The sequence below is a fragment of the Stigmatopora argus genome, chromosome 21, assembly GCF_051989625.1.
Source record: "Stigmatopora argus isolate UIUO_Sarg chromosome 21, RoL_Sarg_1.0, whole genome shotgun sequence".
NCBI classification, from domain to species: Eukaryota; Metazoa; Chordata; class Actinopteri; order Syngnathiformes; family Syngnathidae; genus Stigmatopora; species Stigmatopora argus.
In genome coordinates this window covers 1,125,858-1,148,061 of record NC_135407.1, presented here as the reverse complement: position 1 = coordinate 1,148,061, position 22,204 = coordinate 1,125,858, and the positions used below count along the sequence as shown (strand labels likewise).

The window sequence follows — 22,204 nt, the reverse complement described above, 5'->3', positions numbered from 1 at the left end:
GTGTTTCATGCATAATGCAAAAGTGGAATTTAATCCATTTCATTGCCGGCGCGATGACTTTTACACGTGCTTTTAACGGCCGACGCTAATAGCGCCGACTGCCAGGCAGCTGCTCCGTTGCCATAGCGACCCTCCTCCAATTACGACGGAGATGTTAGACGCCGTCCGGGCCTCACGCTGTATTGTATTGTTACCATATTTGCGCGAGCGTCTCCATCCTTCCCTCTCGCCATCTCCTCTACGAGGTAGCGAATCCCCCCCCCCCTTCACACACGTACATCATGTGATCCTCTGGCCGCATCACAATTGGCGTGTGTGGCGGTGGCGTGCATCCAATCAGGGATCTTAAGCCCGGAGATCAACATAAGGCTGATGCTTTTGCCGAGAGAAAGAGAGAGAGAGAGATAGGGAAAGGAAACAAGGCAGGTAGAGCGTTGGAAATTTTCTGACTTCCGAGGGAATACAATTAAGAGGCAAAAACGACATCCGCTAGACGGCCATCTGCCTCCTCGCCATCCCCTTCGTCCGCCGATCCGCTGGAATAATCCGGATTCGCTCGCACGCTCATAGCCATGGAGCCGACATGTGAGTAAAAAGCATGCACGAGGCGAAGGAAGTGGGGGGGGGGGCGTCCATCGACCGCGCCTGATAGGGGGAGGAAGAGGAAGGGAGCGTTTGTCTTACCTGGAGGAGGAGGAAGATGGAGGATGGTCACGCCATCGACCCAAATTGTAATATAATCTACTGGATTAGCGCGCTGTGTGGGGAGGGGGGATTTTGTTGAATGGGATTACTGAAACCCACACACACGAACGGGGGCGCGTTTGTCACCTCAGGAATTTTGTGGTGGCGCTCCACGTTTCATCTATCCACGGATGTTTTTTATCCAGAGGGAGGGAAGGAAGGGGTCAACAAGGGATTAGCGGGAGCCCACTGCGCCGACTCCATACTTTCGATTTCCATGCTGGTTCGGTTAGATTAGATTAGATAACTTTATTCATTCGGGAAATTTGGTGCTCAGTCGTCAATCTTTGCTTGATTTAGGATTTGGGTTTATTCCCCAAAATGGACAATTCTAGATTCATTTGATCGCTCTGTTCAATTGTTGAACCGTGAAAAGGTTCAAATGTCAAGATTATAATTCCAATCTCCGAACAGCAATTTGATGCTCTCCCCTCATTTGCTCGTTTTGGTTCACTTCAGTCTTTCATCCAGACAATTTTGATTTAGAAAGATTTCAAGATTACAGGGATTCTTAAGTGCTGACTACTGTTTGAGCCAGTACTTAGAGTAAAAGCTCTATATAAAGGATTTCCCGAGTACGGAATGAATAAAGTTTAATCTAATCTAATCTAATTAAAAAAATGACCATTTATAGTAAGGCCTTTTTTTCTTAAAAACAACCATATATAGTAAAGGTTTTTTTCTTGATAAAAAGACCATGTATAGTGAGGTTTTTTTTCCCCTTAAAGACAACCATGTGTAGTAAGGCTTTTTTCCTTAAAAACTACATAGTATAGTAAGGCTTTTTTCTTAAAAAACGACATTGTATAGTAAGGCTTTTTTCTTAAAAAACAACCATGTATAGTAAGGCTTTTTTCTTAAAAAAACGACATAGTATAGTAAGGCCTTTTTCTTAAAAAACGACATAGTATAGTAAGGCTTTTTTCTTAAAAACCGACATAGTATGGTAAGGCTTTTTTTCTTAAAAACCGACATAGTATAGTAAGGCTTTTTTCGTAAAAAACGACATAGTATAGTAAGGCTTTTTTTCATAAAAAAAAACGACATAGTATAGTAAGGCTTTTTTCATTAAAAAACGACATAGTATGGTAAGGCTTTTTTTCTTAAAAACCGACATAGTATATAGTAAGGCTTTTTTCTTTTTAAAAACGACATAGTATAGTAAGGCTTTTTTCGTTAAAAAACGACATAGTATAGTAAGGCTTTTTCCGTAAAAAAACGACATAGTATAGTAAGGCTTTTTTCTTAAAAAAACGACATAGTATAGTAAGGCTTTTTTCTTATAAAACTACATAGTATAGTAAGGCTTTTTTTCTTAAAAAACAACAGTATAGTAAGGCTTTTTTCCGTAAAAAACAACATAGTTAGTAAGGTTTTTTTTTCGTAAAAAACGACATAGTATAGTAAGGCTTTTTTTGTTAAGAACGACAATGTATAGTAACGCTTTCTCCTTAAAAACGACATAGTATAGTAAGTCTTTTTTCATAATAAACGACATAGTATAGTAAGTCTTTTTTCTTTAAAAACAACATAGTATAGTAAGTCTTTTTTTTAAAAAACGACATAGTATAGTAAGGCTTTTTTCCGTAAAGAACGACCATGAAAAAGTAAGGCTTTTTTCTTTAAAATAACGACAGTGTATAGTAAGGCTTTTTATTATTTAAAAAACGACCATGTATAGTAAAGCTTTTTTTCTTAAAAGACGACCATGTATAGTAAAGCTTTTTTTCTTAAAAAACGACTATGTATAGTAAGGCTTTTTTTTTTAAATAGCGACCATGTATAGTAAGGCTTTTTTACTTTAAAAAACAACTGTGTTGTAAGGGTTTTTTTCTTTAAAAAAACAACCATGTATAAGATTAAGATGAACCTTTATTCATTCCGTACTCGGGGAAATTCACTTTGTTGCAGTAGCAAGAACAGATACAGACACAGGAAAAGACACGTTCCCCATAATAATAGGGTCTCGTAAGACCATGCTGGGTCTGAAGCAGCGCCTCTTCTCCCGACACTTTCGTCCAGCTCCGGATTTCCAGCGGCATCGAGGTGTTGCTCTTTCTCTTGCGTATTGTTTACAGCTCGTCTAGTCCAAGAGTATGACAGCGGAGGCATGGCTGAATGGTTTAATAAAAGAACTAGCAGAAAGCAACCTAGCTAATAGAACAAAGAAAGTTGTAAATCCATTAAAGTACAAAGTAAAATACAAAGGAAAGTATTAAGAAATATTAACATGTAAGGTAAGTAATATAGTAAGGCTTTTTTTTCTTCATAAATAACAACCATGTATAGTAAGCCTTTTTTCTTAAAAAAAAATGACCACGTATACTGAGGCTTTTTTTCTTAAATAACGACCATGTATAGTAAGGCTTTTTATTCATTAACAACCACATAATTATTCACAAATAAATCTGACTACACACATGATTCAATACGATCTTTTTGAGCTGATCCACCTCCAAAAATAAAATCTCAATCTGTTACTATTTGTTGCTCCATACACCTTAAATTGTTTGCTTTTCTCAGATTTATTTATGTATTATTCCTCAACAGAGCCTTATACCAAAAATCTTTCATATTTTCCCCCGCTTCCACAGTGTAGTAGCGAAACTCCCACCATTGTGATCCCCTTTGCTCTTTTTTGAACTGTGACGGTTTCGCAGCATCTTTTGCTTCTTCTAACTCTTCCTTCCTGCCCAGCCCACCTCTCCCTCCTTTATTGCATTCAGACGGGCTATTTTTATCACCCTGCTTCACCTCCCACTCTCTCTGTGAGCTTCTCTCTTGCTGCTCGTTTTTTTTTTCTTTTTTCGGTCTTGCCATTCAACTTGTGTGCCTCGGGTTCTTTTTTACCATTTTTTTAAATGATTTGAAGCCCTTGTGTGTTCATTATGTGCAAGTAGAAATGGCCTATGCTAATATTTAAACACGCCAGACAAGCCCGAGATCATCATCATCCGTTAGGGTGAGCAGCAGTTGACAGCATTTTCCTCTTTATTCTGTTTGCATGCATCAATGGTCTTGATTGTGTGTTTCTTTGCATGCTGGGATGTGGCTCAGTCTCATCATTCTTTTTAATGATGCTCCTTGAGTTGGGTAGTGGAGATCCAATGTGACACACTCGTGGTAGCTTGGGCGGGACGTGGCAGGAGCTTTTTTTGATTGGTGTTTCATACCATGTGACAACAGGACATTTGTAGCAGAAAATGCTAATAATGACATGAGAACACATTTTGAGCCTCGTTTTTAATGGATAATTCTTTTACAGACGTGTATTTATGCATATACAGTACATGTGGCTATTTACAAAAATATCTAAAGGAATAGAAATTGATAAAGAGCTCTAGGTTTTCTTACCTTTCTTTTGTAATCTGTTCACACCTGAGCCTGCCATTTTAAAGGTGACAATTTAGCAAACGAATTAAAAGGATTATTCACGCTACCCCATGTCATCTCTGTGCTTTCTCCTACTTATTTGCGATTAGTTTCGGGGAGATAGTCTTTGGAGGGAGGCTCCCCGACACCATTAGGATGCTCAAATCTGTGGTTTGACTTCCTGTCACTGATCCCACTCCTTCCTGTGGTGCAGGTCATGCAGGTGGTGCGGGAGCAGATCATGCGAGCACTGACACTGAAGCCTAACTCACTGGACCAGTTCAAGAGTCGCCTACAGAACCTGAGTTACGCCGAGATACTCAAAATACGACAGTCGGAGAGGATGAATCAAGAGGACTTCCAGTCCCGCCCCATCCTGTGAGTCTGCCGAACACACAAGAAAACAAGTGCATTTTGTATGTAGGAGAATGGGCTTGGTTGTCACACTTGCTACCACTCAACCACAGGAAGGCAGTGTCGCGTAAGAGCGGGATTGAAACACATTCATACATATGTATGTACATTCATACATGCGTGCATATGTGCATGTGTATGAACATGCATGCGTGCGTATGAACATATATGCCTGCGTATGTACGTGCGTGCGTATGTACATCCATGTATGTATGTACATCCATGTATGTATGTACATCCATCCATGTATGTATGCACATACATCCATGTATGTATGCACATACATCCATGTATGGATGCACATACATCCATGTATGGATGCACATACATCCATGTATGTATGCACATACATCCATGTATGGATGCACATACATCCATGTATGGATGCACATACATCCAAGGCTTTTTTCTTAAAAAAACGACATAGTATAGTAAGGCTTTTTTTCCATAAAAAATGACATAGTATAGTAAGGCTTTTTTTCATTAAAAAAACGACATAGTATAGTAAGCCTTTTTCGTAAAAAACGACATAGTATAGTAAGGCTTTTTTCTTAAAAAACGACATAGTATAGTAAGGCTTTTTTTCTTTAAAAACAACATAGTATAGTAAGGCTTTTTTCTTTAAAAACGACATAGTATAGTAAGGCTTTTTTTGTAAAAAAAACGACATAGTATAGTAAGGCTTTTTTTCGTAAAAAAACGACATAGTATAGTAAGGCTTTTTTCATAAAAAAACGACATAGTATAGTAAGGCTTTCTTTTCGTAAAAAAACGACATAGTATAGTAAGGCTTTTTTCGTAAAAAAAAACGACATAGTATAGTAAGGCTTTTTTCATAAAAAAACGACATAGTATAGTAAGGCTTTCTTTTCGTTAAAAAACGACATAGTATAGTAAGGCTTTTTTCGTAAAAAAACGACAAAGTATAGCAAGGCTTTTTTCGTAAAAAATGACATAGTATAGTAAGGCTTTCTTTTCGTAAAAAAACAACATAGTATAGTAAGGCTTTTTTTCTTAAAAAAAAACGTCATAGTAGTAAGGCTTTTCCCCCCTAAAAAACGACATAGTATAGTAAGGCTTTTTTCTTTAAAAACGACATAGTATAGTAAGGCTTTTTTCCCCTAAAAAACGACATAGTATAGTAAGGCTTTTTTCTTTAAAAACGACATAGTATAGTAAGGCTTTTTTCCTAAAAAAACGACATAGTATAGTAAGGCTTTTTTCCTAAAAAAACGACATAGTATAGTAAGGCTTTTTTCCCCTAAAAAACGACATAGTATAGTAAGGCTTTTTTCCTAAAAAAACGACATAGTATAGTAAGGCTTTTTTCCTAAAAAAAAACGACATAGTATAGTAAGGCTTTTTTCTTTAAAAACGACATAGTATAGTAAGGCTTTTTTCCTAAAAAAACGACATAGTATAGTAAGGCTTTTTTCCTAAAAAAACGACATAGTATAGTAAGGCTTTTTTCCCCTAAAAAACGACATAGTATAGTTAGGCTTTTTTCCTAAAAAAAACGACATAGTATAGTAAGGCTTTTTTCCTAAAAAAACGACATAGTATAGTAAGCCTTTTTTCTTTAAAAACGACATAGTATAGTAAGGCTTTTTTCCTAAAAAAAAACGACATAGTATAGTAAGGCTTTTTTCCTAAAAAAACGACATAGTATAGTAAGGCTTTTTTCCTAAAAAAACGACATAGTATAGTAAGGCCTTTTTCTTTAAAAAACGACATAGTATAGTACGGCTTTTTTTCCCCTAAAAAACGACATAGTATAGTAAGGCTTTTCCCCCCTAAAAACGACATAGTATAGTAAGGCTTTTTTCCTTAAAAAACGACATAGTATAGTAAGGCTTTTTTCCCCTAAAAAACGACATAGTATAGTAAGGCTTTTTTCCTAAAAAAACGACATAGTATAGTAAGGCTTTTTTCCTAAAAAAACGACATAGTATAGTAAGGCTTTTTTTCCCTAAAATACGACATAGTATAGTAAGGCTTTTCCCCCCTAAAAACGACATAGTATAGTAAGGCTTTTTTCCTAAAAAAAACGACATAGTATAGTAAGGCTTTTTTCCTAAAAAAACGACATAGTATAGTAAGGCTTTTTCCCCCTAAAAAACGACATAGTATAGTAAGGCTTTTTTCCTAAAAAAACGACATAGTATAGTAAGGCTTTTTTCCTAAAAAAACGACATAGTATAGTAAGGCTTTTTTCCCCTAAAAAACGACATAGTATAGTAAGGCTTTTTCCCCTAAAAATAGACATAGTATAGTAAGGCTTTTTCCCCTAAAAAACGACATAGTATAGTAAGGCTTTTTTTCTTAAAAAACGACATAGTATAGTAAGGCTTTTTTTCTTAAAAAACGACATAGTATAGTAAGGCTTTTTTCCTAAAAAAACGACATAGTATAGTAAGGCTTTTTTCTTTAAAAACGACATAGTATAGTAAGGCTTTTTTCCTAAAAAAACGACATAGTATAGTAAGGCTTTTTTCCCCTAAAAAACGACATAGTATAGTAAGGCTTTTTTCCTAAAAAAACGACATAGTATAGTAAGGCTTTTTTCCTAAAAAAACGACATAGTATAGTAAGCCTTTTTTCTTTAAAAACGACATAGTATAGTAAGGCTTTTTTCCTAAAAAAAAACGACATAGTATAGTAAGGCTTTTTTCCTAAAAAAACGACATAGTATAGTAAGGCTTTTTTCCTAAAAAACGACATAGTATAGTAAGGCCTTTTTCTTTAAAAAACGACATAGTATAGTAAGGCTTTTTTCCTTAAAAAACGACATAGTATAGTAAGGCTTTTTTCCCCTAAAAAACGACATAGTATAGTAAGGCTTTTTTCCTAAAAAAACGACATAGTATAGTAAGGCTTTTTTTCCTAAAAAAAACGACATAGTATAGTAAGGCTTTTTTTCCCTAAAATACGACATAGTATAGTAAGGCTTTTCCCCCCTAAAAACGACATAGTATAGTAAGGCTTTTTTCCTAAAAAAAACGACATAGTATAGTAAGGCTTTTTTCCTAAAAAAACGACATAGTATAGTAAGGCTTTTTCCCCCTAAAAAACGACATAGTATAGTAAGGCTTTTTTCCAAAAAAAACGACAAAGTATAGTAAGGCTTTTTTCCTAAAAAAACGACATAGTATAGTAAGGCTTTTTTCCCCTAAAAAACGACATAGTATAGTAAGGCTTTTTCCCCTAAAAATAGACATAGTATAGTAAGGCTTTTTCCCCTAAAAAACGACATAGTATAGTAAGGCTTTTTTTCTTAAAAAACGACATAGTATAGTAAGGCTTTTTTTCTTAAAAAACGACATAGTATAGTAAGGCTTTTTTCCTAAAAAAACGACATAGTATAGTAAGGCTTTTTTCTTTAAAAACGACATAGTATAGTAAGGCTTTTTTCCTAAAAAAAACGACATAGTATAGTAAGGCTTTTTTCCCCTAAAAAACGACATAGTATAGTAAGGCTTTTTTCCTAAAAAAAACGACATAGTATAGTAAGGCTTTTTTCCTAAAAAAACGACATAGTATAGTAAGGCTTTTTTCTTTAAAAACGACATAGTATAGTAAGGCTTTTTTCCTAAAAAAACGACATAGTATAGTAAGGCTTTTTTCCTAAAAAAACGACATAGTATAGTAAGGCTTTTTTCCCCTAAAAAACGACATAGTATAGTAAGGCTTTTTTCCTAAAAAAAACGACATAGTATAGTAAGGCTTTTTTCTTTAAAAACGACATAGTATAGTAAGGCTTTTTTCCTAAAAAAACGACATAGTATAGTAAGGCTTTTTTCCTAAAAAAACGACATAGTATAGTAAGGCTTTTTTCCCCTAAAAAACGACATAGTATAGTAAGGCTTTTTTCCTAAAAAAACGACATAGTATAGTAAGGCTTTTTTCCTAAAAAAACGACATAGTATAGTAAGGCTTTTTTCTTTAAAAACGACATAGTATAGTAAGGCTTTTTTCCTAAAAAAAACGACATAGTATAGTAAGGCTTTTTTCCTAAAAAAACGACATAGTATAGTAAGGCTTTTTTCCTAAAAAACGACATAGTATAGTAAGGCCTTTTTCTTTAAAAAACGACATAGTATAGTACGGCTTTTTTTCCCCTAAAAAACGACATAGTATAGTAAGGCTTTTCCCCCCTAAAAACGACATAGTATAGTAAGGCTTTTTTCCTAAAAAAACGACATAGTATAGTAAGGCTTTTTTCCTAAAAAAACGACATAGTATAGTAAGGCTTTTTTCCCCTAAAAAACGACATAGTATAGTAAGGCTTTTTTCCTAAAAAAACGACATAGTATAGTAAGGCTTTTTTCCTAAAAAAACGACATAGTATAGTAAGGCTTTTTTTCCCTAAAATACGACATAGTATAGTAAGGCTTTTCCCCCCTAAAAACGACATAGTATAGTAAGGCTTTTTTCCTAAAAAAACGACATAGTATAGTAAGGCTTTTTTCCTAAAAAAACGACATAGTATAGTAAGGCTTTTTTCCTAAAAAAACGACATAGTATAGTAAGGCTTTTTTTCCCTAAAATACGACATAGTATAGTAAGGCTTTTCCCCCCTAAAAACGACATAGTATAGTAAGGCTTTTTTCCTAAAAAAACGACATAGTATAGTAAGGCTTTTTTCCTAAAAAACGACATAGTATAGTAAGGCCTTTTTCTTTAAAAAACGACATAGTATAGTAAGGCTTTTTTCCTTAAAAAACGACATAGTATAGTAAGGCTTTTTTCCCCTAAAAAACGACATAGTATAGTAAGGCTTTTTTCCTAAAAAAACGACATAGTATAGTAAGGCTTTTTTTCCTAAAAAAAACGACATAGTATAGTAAGGCTTTTTTTCCCTAAAATACGACATAGTATAGTAAGGCTTTTCCCCCCTAAAAACGACATAGTATAGTAAGGCTTTTTTCCTAAAAAAAACGACATAGTATAGTAAGGCTTTTTTCCTAAAAAAACGACATAGTATAGTAAGGCTTTTTCCCCCTAAAAAACGACATAGTATAGTAAGGCTTTTTTCCTAAAAAAACGACATAGTATAGTAAGGCTTTTTTCCTAAAAAAACGACATAGTATAGTAAGGCTTTTTTCCCCTAAAAAACGACATAGTATAGTAAGGCTTTTTCCCCTAAAAATAGACATAGTATAGTAAGGCTTTTTCCCCTAAAAAACGACATAGTATAGTAAGGCTTTTTTTCTTAAAAAACGACATAGTATAGTAAGGCTTTTTTTCTTAAAAAACGACATAGTATAGTAAGGCTTTTTTCCTAAAAAAACGACATAGTATAGTAAGGCTTTTTTCTTTAAAAACGACATAGTATAGTAAGGCTTTTTTCCTAAAAAAAACGACATAGTATAGTAAGGCTTTTTTCCCCTAAAAAACGACATAGTATAGTAAGGCTTTTTTCCTAAAAAAAACGACATAGTATAGTAAGGCTTTTTTCCTAAAAAAACGACATAGTATAGTAAGGCTTTTTTCTTTAAAAACGACATAGTATAGTAAGGCTTTTTTCCTAAAAAAACGACATAGTATAGTAAGGCTTTTTTCCTAAAAAAACGACATAGTATAGTAAGGCTTTTTTCCCCTAAAAAACGACATAGTATAGTAAGGCTTTTTTCCTAAAAAAAACGACATAGTATAGTAAGGCTTTTTTCTTTAAAAACGACATAGTATAGTAAGGCTTTTTTCCTAAAAAAACGACATAGTATAGTAAGGCTTTTTTCCTAAAAAAACGACATAGTATAGTAAGGCTTTTTTCCCCTAAAAAACGACATAGTATAGTAAGGCTTTTTTCCTAAAAAAACGACATAGTATAGTAAGGCTTTTTTCCTAAAAAAACGACATAGTATAGTAAGGCTTTTTTCTTTAAAAACGACATAGTATAGTAAGGCTTTTTTCCTAAAAAAAACGACATAGTATAGTAAGGCTTTTTTCCTAAAAAAACGACATAGTATAGTAAGGCTTTTTTCCTAAAAAACGACATAGTATAGTAAGGCCTTTTTCTTTAAAAAACGACATAGTATAGTACGGCTTTTTTTCCCCTAAAAAACGACATAGTATAGTAAGGCTTTTCCCCCCTAAAAACGACATAGTATAGTAAGGCTTTTTTCCTAAAAAAACGACATAGTATAGTAAGGCTTTTTTCCTAAAAAAACGACATAGTATAGTAAGGCTTTTTTCCCCTAAAAAACGACATAGTATAGTAAGGCTTTTTTCCTAAAAAAACGACATAGTATAGTAAGGCTTTTTTCCTAAAAAAAACGACATAGTATAGTAAGGCTTTTTTTCCCTAAAATACGACATAGTATAGTAAGGCTTTTCCCCCTAAAAACGACATAGTATAGTAAGGCTTTTTTCCTAAAAAAACGACATAGTATAGTAAGGCTTTTTTCCTAAAAAAACGACATAGTATAGTAAGGCTTTTTTCCTAAAAAAACGACATAGTATAGTAAGGCTTTTTTCCCCTAAAAAACGACATAGTATAGTAAGGCTTTTTCCCCTAAAAATAGACATAGTATAGTAAGGCTTTTTCCTCTAAAAAACGACATAGTATAGTAAGGCTTTTTTTCTTAAATAACGACATAGTATAGTAAGGCTTTTTTTCTTAAAAAACGACATAGTATAGTAAGGCTTTTTTCCTAAAAAAACGACATAGTATAGTAAGGCTTTTTTCTTTAAAAACGACATAGTATAGTAAGGCTTTTTTCCTAAAAAAACGACATAGTATAGTAAGGCATTTTTCCCCTAAAAAACGACATAGTATAGTAAGGCTTTTTTCCTAAAAAAACGACATAGTATAGTAAGGCTTTTTTCCTAAAAAAAACGACATAGTATAGTAAGCCTTTTTTCTTTAAAAACGACATAGTATAGTAAGGCTTTTTTCCTAAAAAAACGACATAGTATAGTAAGGCTTTTTTCCTAAAAAAACGACATAGTATAGTAAGGCTTTTTCCCCCTAAAAAACGACATAGTATAGTAAGGCTTTTTTCTTTAAAAACGACATAGTATAGTAAGGCTTTTTTCCTAAAAAAAACGACATAGTATAGTAAGGCTTTTTTCCTAAAAAAACGACATAGTATAGTAAGGCTTTTTTCCTAAAAAACGACATAGTATAGTAAGGCCTTTTTCTTTAAAAAACGACATAGTATAGTACGGCTTTTTTTCCCCTAAAAAACGACATAGTATAGTAAGGCTTTTCCCCCCTAAAAACGACATAGTATAGTAAGGCTTTTTTCCTAAAAAAACGACATAGTATAGTAAGGCTTTTTTCCTAAAAAAACGACATAGTATAGTAAGGCTTTTTTCCCCTAAAAAACGACATAGTATAGTAAGGCTTTTTTCCTAAAAAAACGACATAGTATAGTAAGGCTTTTTTCCTAAAAAAACGACATAGTATAGTAAGGCTTTTTTTCCCTAAAATACGACATAGTATAGTAAGGCTTTTCCCCCCTAAAAACGACATAGTATAGTAAGGCTTTTTTCCTAAAAAAACGACATAGTATAGTAAGGCTTTTTTCCTAAAAAAACGACATAGTATAGTAAGGCTTTTTTCCTAAAAAAACGACATAGTATAGTAAGGCTTTTTTCCCCTAAAAAACGACATAGTATAGTAAGGCTTTTTCCCCTAAAAATAGACATAGTATAGTAAGGCTTTTTCCTCTAAAAAACGACATAGTATAGTAAGGCTTTTTTTCTTAAATAACGACATAGTATAGTAAGGCTTTTTTTCTTAAAAAACGACATAGTATAGTAAGGCTTTTTTCCTAAAAAAACGACATAGTATAGTAAGGCTTTTTTCTTTAAAAACGACATAGTATAGTAAGGCTTTTTTCCTAAAAAAACGACATAGTATAGTAAGGCATTTTTCCCCTAAAAAACGACATAGTATAGTAAGGCTTTTTTCCTAAAAAAACGACATAGTATAGTAAGGCTTTTTTCCTAAAAAAAACGACATAGTATAGTAAGCCTTTTTTCTTTAAAAACGACATAGTATAGTAAGGCTTTTTTCCTAAAAAAACGACATAGTATAGTAAGGCTTTTTTCCTAAAAAACGACATAGTATAGTAAGGCCTTTTTCTTTAAAAAACGACATAGTATAGTACGGCTTTTTTTCCCTAAAAAACGACATAGTATAGTAAGGCTTTTCCCCCCTAAAAACGACATAGTATAGTAAGGCTTTTTTCCTTAAAAAACGACATAGTATAGTAAGGCTTTTTTCCCCTAAAAAACGACATAGTATAGTAAGGCTTTTTTCTTTAAAAACGACATAGTATAGTAAGGCTTTTTTCCTAAAAAAACGACATAGTATAGTAAGGCTTTTTTCTTTAAAAACGACATAGTATAGTAAGGCTTTTTTCCTAAAAAAACGACATAGTATAGTAAGGCTTTTTTCCTAAAAAAACGACATAGTATAGTAAGGCTTTTTTCCCCTAAAAAACGACATAGTATAGTAAGGCTTTTTTCTTTAAAAACGACATAGTATAGTAAGGCTTTTTTCCTAAAAAAACGACATAATATAGTAAGGCTTTTTTCCTAAAAAAACGACATAGTATAGTAAGGCTTTTTTCCCCTAAAAAACGACATAGTATAGTAAGGCTTTTTTCCTAAAAAAACGACATAGTATAGTAAGGCTTTTTTCCTAAAAAAACGACATAGTATAGTAAGGCTTTTTTTCTTTAAAAACGACATAGTATAGTAAGGCTTTTTTCCTAAAAAAAACGACATAGCATAGTAAGGCTTTTTTCCTAAAAAAAACGACATAGTATAGTAAGGCTTTTTTCCTAAAAAACGACATAGTATAGTAAGGCTTTTTTCCAAAAAAAACGACATAGTATAGTAAGGCTTTTTTCCTAAAAAAACGACATAGTATAGTAAGGCTTTTTCCCTAAAAAAACGACATAGTATAGTAAGGCTTTTTTCCCCTAAAAAACGACATAGTATAGTAAGGCTTTTTTCTTTAAAAACGACATAGTATAGTAAGGCTTTTTTCCTAAAAAAACGACATAGTATAGTAAGGCTTTTTTCCTAAAAAAACGACATAGTATAGTAAGGCTTTTTTCCCCTAAAAAACGACATAGTATAGTAAGGCTTTTTTCCTAAAAAAAACGACATAGTATAGTAAGGCTTTTTTCCTAAAAAAACGACATAGTATAGTAAGGCTTTTTTCCTAAAAAAACGACATAGTATAGTAAGGCTTTTTTCCTAAAAAAAACGACATAGTATAGTAAGGCTTTTTTCTTTAAAAACGACATAGTATAGTAAGGCTTTTTTCCTAAAAAAACGACATAGTATAGTAAGGCTTTTTTCCCCTAAAAAACGACATAGTATAGTAAGGCTTTTTTCCTAAAAAAACGACATAGTATAGTAAGGCTTTTTTCCTAAAAAAACGACATAGTATAGTAAGGCTTTTTTCTTTAAAAACGACATAGTATAGTAAGGCTTTTTTCCTAAAAAAAACGACATAGTATAGTAAGGCTTTTTTCCTAAAAAAACGACATAGTATAGTAAGGCTTTTTTCCTAAAAAACGACATAGTATAGTAAGGCCTTTTTCTTTAAAAAACGACATAGTATAGTACGGCTTTTTTTCCCTAAAAAACGACATAGTATAGTAAGGCTTTTCCCCCCTAAAAACGACATAGTATAGTAAGGCTTTTTTCCTAAAAAAACGACATAGTATAGTAAGGCTTTTTTCCTAAAAAAACGACATAGTATAGTAAGGCTTTTTTCCTAAAAAAACGACATAGTATAGTAAGGCTTTTTTCTTTAAAAACGACATAGTATAGTAAGGCTTTTTTCCTAAAAAAAACGACATAGTATAGTAAGGCTTTTTTCCTAAAAAAACGACATAGTATAGTAAGGCTTTTTTCCCCTAAAAAACGACATAGTATAGTAAGGCTTTTTTCCTAAAAAAACGACATAGTATAGTAAGGCTTTTTTCCTAAAAAAACGACATAGTATAGTAAGGCTTTTTTCTTTAAAAACGACATAGTATAGTAAGGCTTTTTTCCAAAAAAAACGACATAGTATAGTAAGGCTTTTTTCCCCTAAAAAACGACATAGTATAGTAAGGCTTTTTTCCTAAAAAAAACACATAGTATAGTAAGGCTTTTTTCCTAAAAAACGACATAGTATAGTAAGCCCTTTTTCTTTAAAAAACGACATAGTATAGTACGGCTTTTTTTCCCTAAAAAACGACATAGTATAGTAAGGCTTTTCCCCCCTAAAAACGACATAGTATAGTAAGGCTTTTTTCCTAAAAAAACGACATAGTATAGTAAGGCTTTTTTCCTAAAAAAACGACATAGTATAGTAAGGCTTTTTTCCTAAAAAAACGACATAGTATAGTAAGGCTTTTTTCTTTAAAAACGACATAGTATAGTAAGGCTTTTTTCCTAAAAAAACGACATAGTATAGTAAGGCTTTTTTCCCCTAAAAAACGACATAGTATAGTAAGGCTTTTTTCCTAAAAAAACGACATAGTATAGTAAGGCTTTTTTCCTAAAAAAACGACATAGTATAGTAAGGCTTTTTTCTTTAAAAACGACATAGTATAGTAAGGCTTTTTTCCTAAAAAAAACGACATAGTATAGTAAGGCTTTTTTCCTAAAAAAACGACATAGTATAGTAAGGCTTTTTTCCTAAAAAACGACATAGTATAGTAAGGCCTTTTTCTTTAAAAAACGACATAGTATAGTATGGCTTTTTTTCCCTAAAAAACGACATAGTATAGTAAGGCTTTTCCCCCCTAAAAACGACATAGTATAGTAAGGCTTTTTTCCTAAAAAAACGACATAGTATAGTAAGGCTTTTTTCCTAAAAAAACGACATAGTATAGTAAGGCTTTTTTCCTAAAAAAACGACATAGTATAGTAAGGCTTTTTTCTTTAAAAACGACATAGTATAGTAAGGCTTTTTTCCAAAAAAAACGACATAGTATAGTAAGGCTTTTTTCCTAAAAAAACGACATAGTATAGTAAGGCTTTTTTCTTTAAAAACGACATAGTATAGTAAGGCTTTTTTCCTAAAAAAAACGACATAGTATAGTAAGGCTTTTTTCCTAAAAAAACGACATAGTATAGTAAGGCTTTTTTCCTAAAAAACGACATAGTATAGTAAGGCCTTTTTCTTTAAAAAACGACATAGTATAGTACGGCTTTTTTTCCCTAAAAAACGACATAGTATAGTAAGGCTTTTCCCCCCTAAAAACGACATAGTATAGTAAGGCTTTTTTCCTAAAAAAACGACATAGTATAGTAAGGCTTTTTTCCTAAAAAAACGACATAGTACAGTAAGGCTTTTTTCCCCTAAAAAACGACATAGTATAGTAAGGCTTTTTTCCTAAAAAAACGACATAGTATAGTAAGGCTTTTTTCCTAAAAAAACGACATAGTATAGTAAGGCTTTTTTTCCCTAAAATACGACATAGTATAGTAAGGCTTTTCCCCCCCTAAAAACGACATAGTATAGTAAGGCTTTTTTCCTAAAAAAACGACATAGTATAGTAAGGCTTTTTTCCTAAAAAAACGACATAGTATAGTAAGGCTTTCCCCCCCTAAAAACGACATAGTATAGTAAGGCTTTTTTCCCTAAAAAACGACATAGTATAGTAAGGCTTTTTTTCTTAAAAAACGACATAGTATAGTAAGGCTTTTTTCTTTAAAAACGACATAGTATAGTAAGGCTTTTTTCCTAAAAAAACGACATAGTATAGTAAGGCTTTTTTCCTAAAAAAAACGACATAGTATAGTAAGGCTTTTTTCCCCTAAAAAACGACATAGTATAGTAAGGCTTTTTTCCTAAAAAAACGACATAGTATAGTAAGGCTTTTTTCCTAAAAAAACGACATAGTATAGTAAGGCTTTTTTCTTTAAAAACGACATAGTATAGTAAGGCTTTTTTCCTAAAAAAACGACATAGTATAGTAAGGCTTTTTTCCTAAAAAAACGACATAGTATAGTAAGGCTTTTTCCCCCTAAAAAACGACATAGTATAGTAAGGCTTTTCCCCTAAAAATAGACATAGTATAGTAAGGCTTTTTCCCCTAAAAAACGACATAGTATAGTAAGGCTTTTTTATTAAAAAATGACATAGTATAGTCAGGCTTTTTTCTTAAAAAACGACATAGTATAGTAAGGCTTTTTTTCCATAAAAAAATGACATAATATAGTATAGTAAGGCTTTTTTTCATTAAAAAAACGACATAATATAGTAAGGCTTTTTTCGTAAAAAAACGACATAGTATAGTAAGGCTTTTTTTTCGTAAAATAACGACCATGTATAGTAAGGCTTTTTTCGTAAAAATCGACATAGTATAGAGCTTTTTTCTTAAAAAACGACATAGTATAGTAAGGCTTTTTTCATTAAAAAACAACATAGTATAGTAAGGCTTTTTTCTTAAAAAACGACATAGTATAGTAAGGCTTTTTTCATTAAAAAACGACATAGTATAGTAAGGCTTTTTTCTTATAAAACGACATAGTATAGTAAGGCTTTTTTCGTAAAAAATGACCATGTATATTAAGGCTTTTTTAGTAAAAAACGACCACGTATAGTAAGGCGTTTTTCTTTAAAACCGACATAGTATGGTAAGGTTTTTTTTTTCTTTAAAACCGACAGTATATAGTAAGGCTTTTTTCATAAAAAAATTACATAGTACAGTAAGGAGTTTTTCTTAAAAAACGACATAGTATAGTAAGCCTTTTTCGTAAAAAACGACATAGTATAGTAAGGCTTTTTTCTTAAAAAACGACATAGTATAGTAAGGCTTTTTTTCTTAAAAAAACGACATAGTATAGTAAGGCTTTTTTCTTTAAAAACGACATAGTATAGTAAGGCTTTTTTTGTAAAAAAAAACGACATAGTATAGTAAGGCTTTTTTTCGTAAAAAAACGACATAGTATAGTAAGGCTTTTTTCGTAAAAAAAAACGACATAGTATAGTAAGGCTTTTTTCGTAAAAAAAAACGACATAGTATAGTAAGGCTTTCTTTTCGTAAAAAAATGACATAGTATAGTAAGGCTTTTTTCGTAAAAAAACGACAAAGTATAGCAAGGCTTTTTTTGTTAAATACGACATAGTATAGTAAGGCTTTTTTCGTAAAAAACGACATAGTATAGTAAGGCTTTCTTTTCGTAAAAAAAACAACATAGTATAGTAAGGCTTTTTTTCTTTAAAAAAAACGACATAGTATAGTAACGCTTTTTTATTAAAAAATGACATAGTATAGTCAGGCTTTTTTCTTTAAAAACGACATAGTATAGTAAGGCTTTTTTCCTAAAAAACGACATAGTATAGTAAGGCTTTTTTCCTAAAAAACGACATAGTATAGTAAGGCTTTTTTCCTAAAAAAACGACATAGTATAGTAAGGCTTTTTTCCTAAAAAAACGACATAGTATAGTAAGGCTTTTTTCCTAAAAAAACGACATAGTATAGTAAGGCTTTTTCCCCTAAAAAACGACATAGTATAGTAAGGCTTTTTTTCTTAAAAAACGACATAGTATAGTAAGGCTTTTTTTTCTTAAAAAACGACATAGTATAGTAAGGCTTTTTTCCTAAAAAAAAACGACATAGTGTAGTAAGGCTTTTTTCTTTAAAAACGACATAGTAAAGTAAGGCTTTTTTCCCTAAAAAACGACATAGTATAGTAAGGCTTTTTCCCCTAAAAAACGACATAGTATAGTAAGGCTTTTTTTCTTAAAAAACGACATAGTATAGTAAGGCTTTTTTTTCTTAAAAAACGACATAGTATAGTAAGGCTTTTTTCCTAAAAAAACGACATAGTATAGTAAGGCTTTTTTCTTTAAAAACGACATAGTATAGTAAGGCTTTTTTCCAAAAAAAACGACATAGTATAGTAAGGCTTTTTTCCCCTAAAAAACGACATAGTATAGTAAGGCTTTTTTCCTAAAAAAAACACATAGTATAGTAAGGCTTTTTTCCTAAAAAACGACATAGTATAGTAAGCCCTTTTTCTTTAAAAAACGACATAGTATAGTACGGCTTTTTTTCCCTAAAAAACGACATAGTATAGTAAGGCTTTTCCCCCCTAAAAACGACATAGTATAGTAAGGCTTTTTTCCTAAAAAAACGACATAGTATAGTAAGGCTTTTTTCCTAAAAAAACGACATAGTATAGTAAGGCTTTTTTCCTAAAAAAACGACATAGTATAGTAAGGCTTTTTTCTTTAAAAACGACATAGTATAGTAAGGCTTTTTTCCTAAAAAAACGACATAGTATAGTAAGGCTTTTTTCCCCTAAAAAACGACATAGTATAGTAAGGCTTTTTTCCTAAAAAAACGACATAGTATAGTAAGGCTTTTTTCCTAAAAAAACGACATAGTATAGTAAGGCTTTTTTCTTTAAAAACGACATAGTATAGTAAGGCTTTTTTCCTAAAAAAAACGACATAGTATAGTAAGGCTTTTTTCCTAAAAAAACGACATAGTATAGTAAGGCTTTTTTCCTAAAAAACGACATAGTATAGTAAGGCCTTTTTCTTTAAAAAACGACATAGTATAGTATGGCTTTTTTTCCCTAAAAAACGACATAGTATAGTAAGGCTTTTCCCCCCTAAAAACGACATAGTATAGTAAGGCTTTTTTCCTAAAAAAACGACATAGTATAGTAAGGCTTTTTTCCTAAAAAAACGACATAGTATAGTAAGGCTTTTTTCCTAAAAAAACGACATAGTATAGTAAGGCTTTTTTCTTTAAAAACGACATAGTATAGTAAGGCTTTTTTCCAAAAAAAACGACATAGTATAGTAAGGCTTTTTTCCTAAAAAAACGACATAGTATAGTAAGGCTTTTTTCTTTAAAAACGACATAGTATAGTAAGGCTTTTTTCCTAAAAAAAACGACATAGTATAGTAAGGCTTTTTTCCTAAAAAAACGACATAGTATAGTAAGGCTTTTTTCCTAAAAAACGACATAGTATAGTAAGGCCTTTTTCTTTAAAAAACGACATAGTATAGTACGGCTTTTTTTCCCTAAAAAACGACATAGTATAGTAAGGCTTTTCCCCCCTAAAAACGACATAGTATAGTAAGGCTTTTTTCCTAAAAAAACGACATAGTATAGTAAGGCTTTTTTCCTAAAAAAACGACATAGTACAGTAAGGCTTTTTTCCCCTAAAAAACGACATAGTATAGTAAGGCTTTTTTCCTAAAAAAACGACATAGTATAGTAAGGCTTTTTTCCTAAAAAAACGACATAGTATAGTAAGGCTTTTTTTCCCTAAAATACGACATAGTATAGTAAGGCTTTTCCCCCCCTAAAAACGACATAGTATAGTAAGGCTTTTTTCCTAAAAAAACGACATAGTATAGTAAGGCTTTTTTCCTAAAAAAACGACATAGTATAGTAAGGCTTTCCCCCCCTAAAAACGACATAGTATAGTAAGGCTTTTTTCCCTAAAAAACGACATAGTATAGTAAGGCTTTTTTTCTTAAAAAACGACATAGTATAGTAAGGCTTTTTTCTTTAAAAACGACATAGTATAGTAAGGCTTTTTTCCTAAAAAAACGACATAGTATAGTAAGGCTTTTTTCCTAAAAAAAACGACATAGTATAGTAAGGCTTTTTTCCCCTAAAAAACGACATAGTATAGTAAGGCTTTTTTCCTAAAAAAACGACATAGTATAGTAAGGCTTTTTTCCTAAAAAAACGACATAGTATAGTAAGGCTTTTTTCTTTAAAAACGACATAGTATAGTAAGGCTTTTTTCCTAAAAAAACGACATAGTATAGTAAGGCTTTTTTCCTAAAAAAACGACATAGTATAGTAAGGCTTTTTCCCCCTAAAAAACGACATAGTATAGTAAGGCTTTTCCCCTAAAAATAGACATAGTATAGTAAGGCTTTTTCCCCTAAAAAACGACATAGTATAGTAAGGCTTTTTTATTAAAAAATGACATAGTATAGTCAGGCTTTTTTCTTAAAAAACGACATAGTATAGTAAGGCTTTTTTTCCATAAAAAAATGACATAATATAGTATAGTAAGGCTTTTTTTCATTAAAAAAACGACATAATATAGTAAGGCTTTTTTCGTAAAAAAACGACATAGTATAGTAAGGCTTTTTTTTCGTAAAATAACGACCATGTATAGTAAGGCTTTTTTCGTAAAAATCGACATAGTATAGAGCTTTTTTCTTAAAAAACGACATAGTATAGTAAGGCTTTTTTCATTAAAAAACAACATAGTATAGTAAGGCTTTTTTCTTAAAAAACGACATAGTATAGTAAGGCTTTTTTCATTAAAAAACGACATAGTATAGTAAGGCTTTTTTCTTATAAAACGACATAGTATAGTAAGGCTTTTTTCGTAAAAAATGACCATGTATATTAAGGCTTTTTTAGTAAAAAACGACCACGTATAGTAAGGCGTTTTTCTTTAAAACCGACATAGTATGGTAAGGTTTTTTTTTTCTTTAAAACCGACAGTATATAGTAAGGCTTTTTTCATAAAAAAATTACATAGTACAGTAAGGAGTTTTTCTTAAAAAACGACATAGTATAGTAAGCCTTTTTCGTAAAAAACGACATAGTATAGTAAGGCTTTTTTCTTAAAAAACGACATAGTATAGTAAGGCTTTTTTTCTTAAAAAAACGACATAGTATAGTAAGGCTTTTTTCTTTAAAAACGACATAGTATAGTAAGGCTTTTTTTGTAAAAAAAAACGACATAGTATAGTAAGGCTTTTTTTCGTAAAAAAACGACATAGTATAGTAAGGCTTTTTTCGTAAAAAAAAACGACATAGTATAGTAAGGCTTTTTTCGTAAAAAAAAACGACATAGTATAGTAAGGCTTTCTTTTCGTAAAAAAATGACATAGTATAGTAAGGCTTTTTTCGTAAAAAAACGACAAAGTATAGCAAGGCTTTTTTTGTTAAATACGACATAGTATAGTAAGGCTTTTTTCGTAAAAAACGACATAGTATAGTAAGGCTTTCTTTTCGTAAAAAAAACAACATAGTATAGTAAGGCTTTTTTTCTTTAAAAAAAACGACATAGTATAGTAACGCTTTTTTATTAAAAAATGACATAGTATAGTCAGGCTTTTTTCTTTAAAAACGACATAGTATAGTAAGGCTTTTTTCCTAAAAAACGACATAGTATAGTAAGGCTTTTTTCCTAAAAAACGACATAGTATAGTAAGGCTTTTTTCCTAAAAAAACGACATAGTATAGTAAGGCTTTTTTCCTAAAAAAACGACATAGTATAGTAAGGCTTTTTTCCTAAAAAAACGACATAGTATAGTAAGGCTTTTTCCCCTAAAAAACGACATAGTATAGTAAGGCTTTTTTTCTTAAAAAACGACATAGTATAGTAAGGCTTTTTTTTCTTAAAAAACGACATAGTATAGTAAGGCTTTTTTCCTAAAAAAAAACGACATAGTGTAGTAAGGCTTTTTTCTTTAAAAACGACATAGTAAAGTAAGGCTTTTTTCCCTAAAAAACGACATAGTATAGTAAGGCTTTTTCCCCTAAAAAACGACATAGTATAGTAAGGCTTTTTTTCTTAAAAAACGACATAGTATAGTAAGGCTTTTTTTTCTTAAAAAACGACATAGTATAGTAAGGCTTTTTTCCTAAAAAAAACGACATAGTATAGTAAGGCTTTTTTCTTTAAAAACGACATAGTAAAGTAAGGCTTTTTT

The 22,204-nt window shown here is 31.5% G+C and overlaps 1 protein-coding gene across 6 annotated transcripts in view; it reads left to right on the top strand.

The window, feature by feature from the left end:
- The window catches only part of elmo1 (engulfment and cell motility 1 (ced-12 homolog, C. elegans)), a 69,038-nt gene that overhangs the window by 40,854 nt on the left and 5,980 nt on the right, over positions 1-22,204 (top strand). For 5 of the 6 annotated variants that reach the window (XM_077590514.1, XM_077590512.1, XM_077590516.1 and 2 more), the window contains one exon: positions 4,331-4,494. In XM_077590514.1, the coding sequence (XP_077446640.1) occupies positions 4,331-4,494 (164 nt within the window). Of the gene's footprint in view, positions 1-328; positions 586-4,330; positions 4,495-22,204 lie in introns of those variants that run through there. The other variant, XM_077590517.1, reaches the window with a different exon arrangement.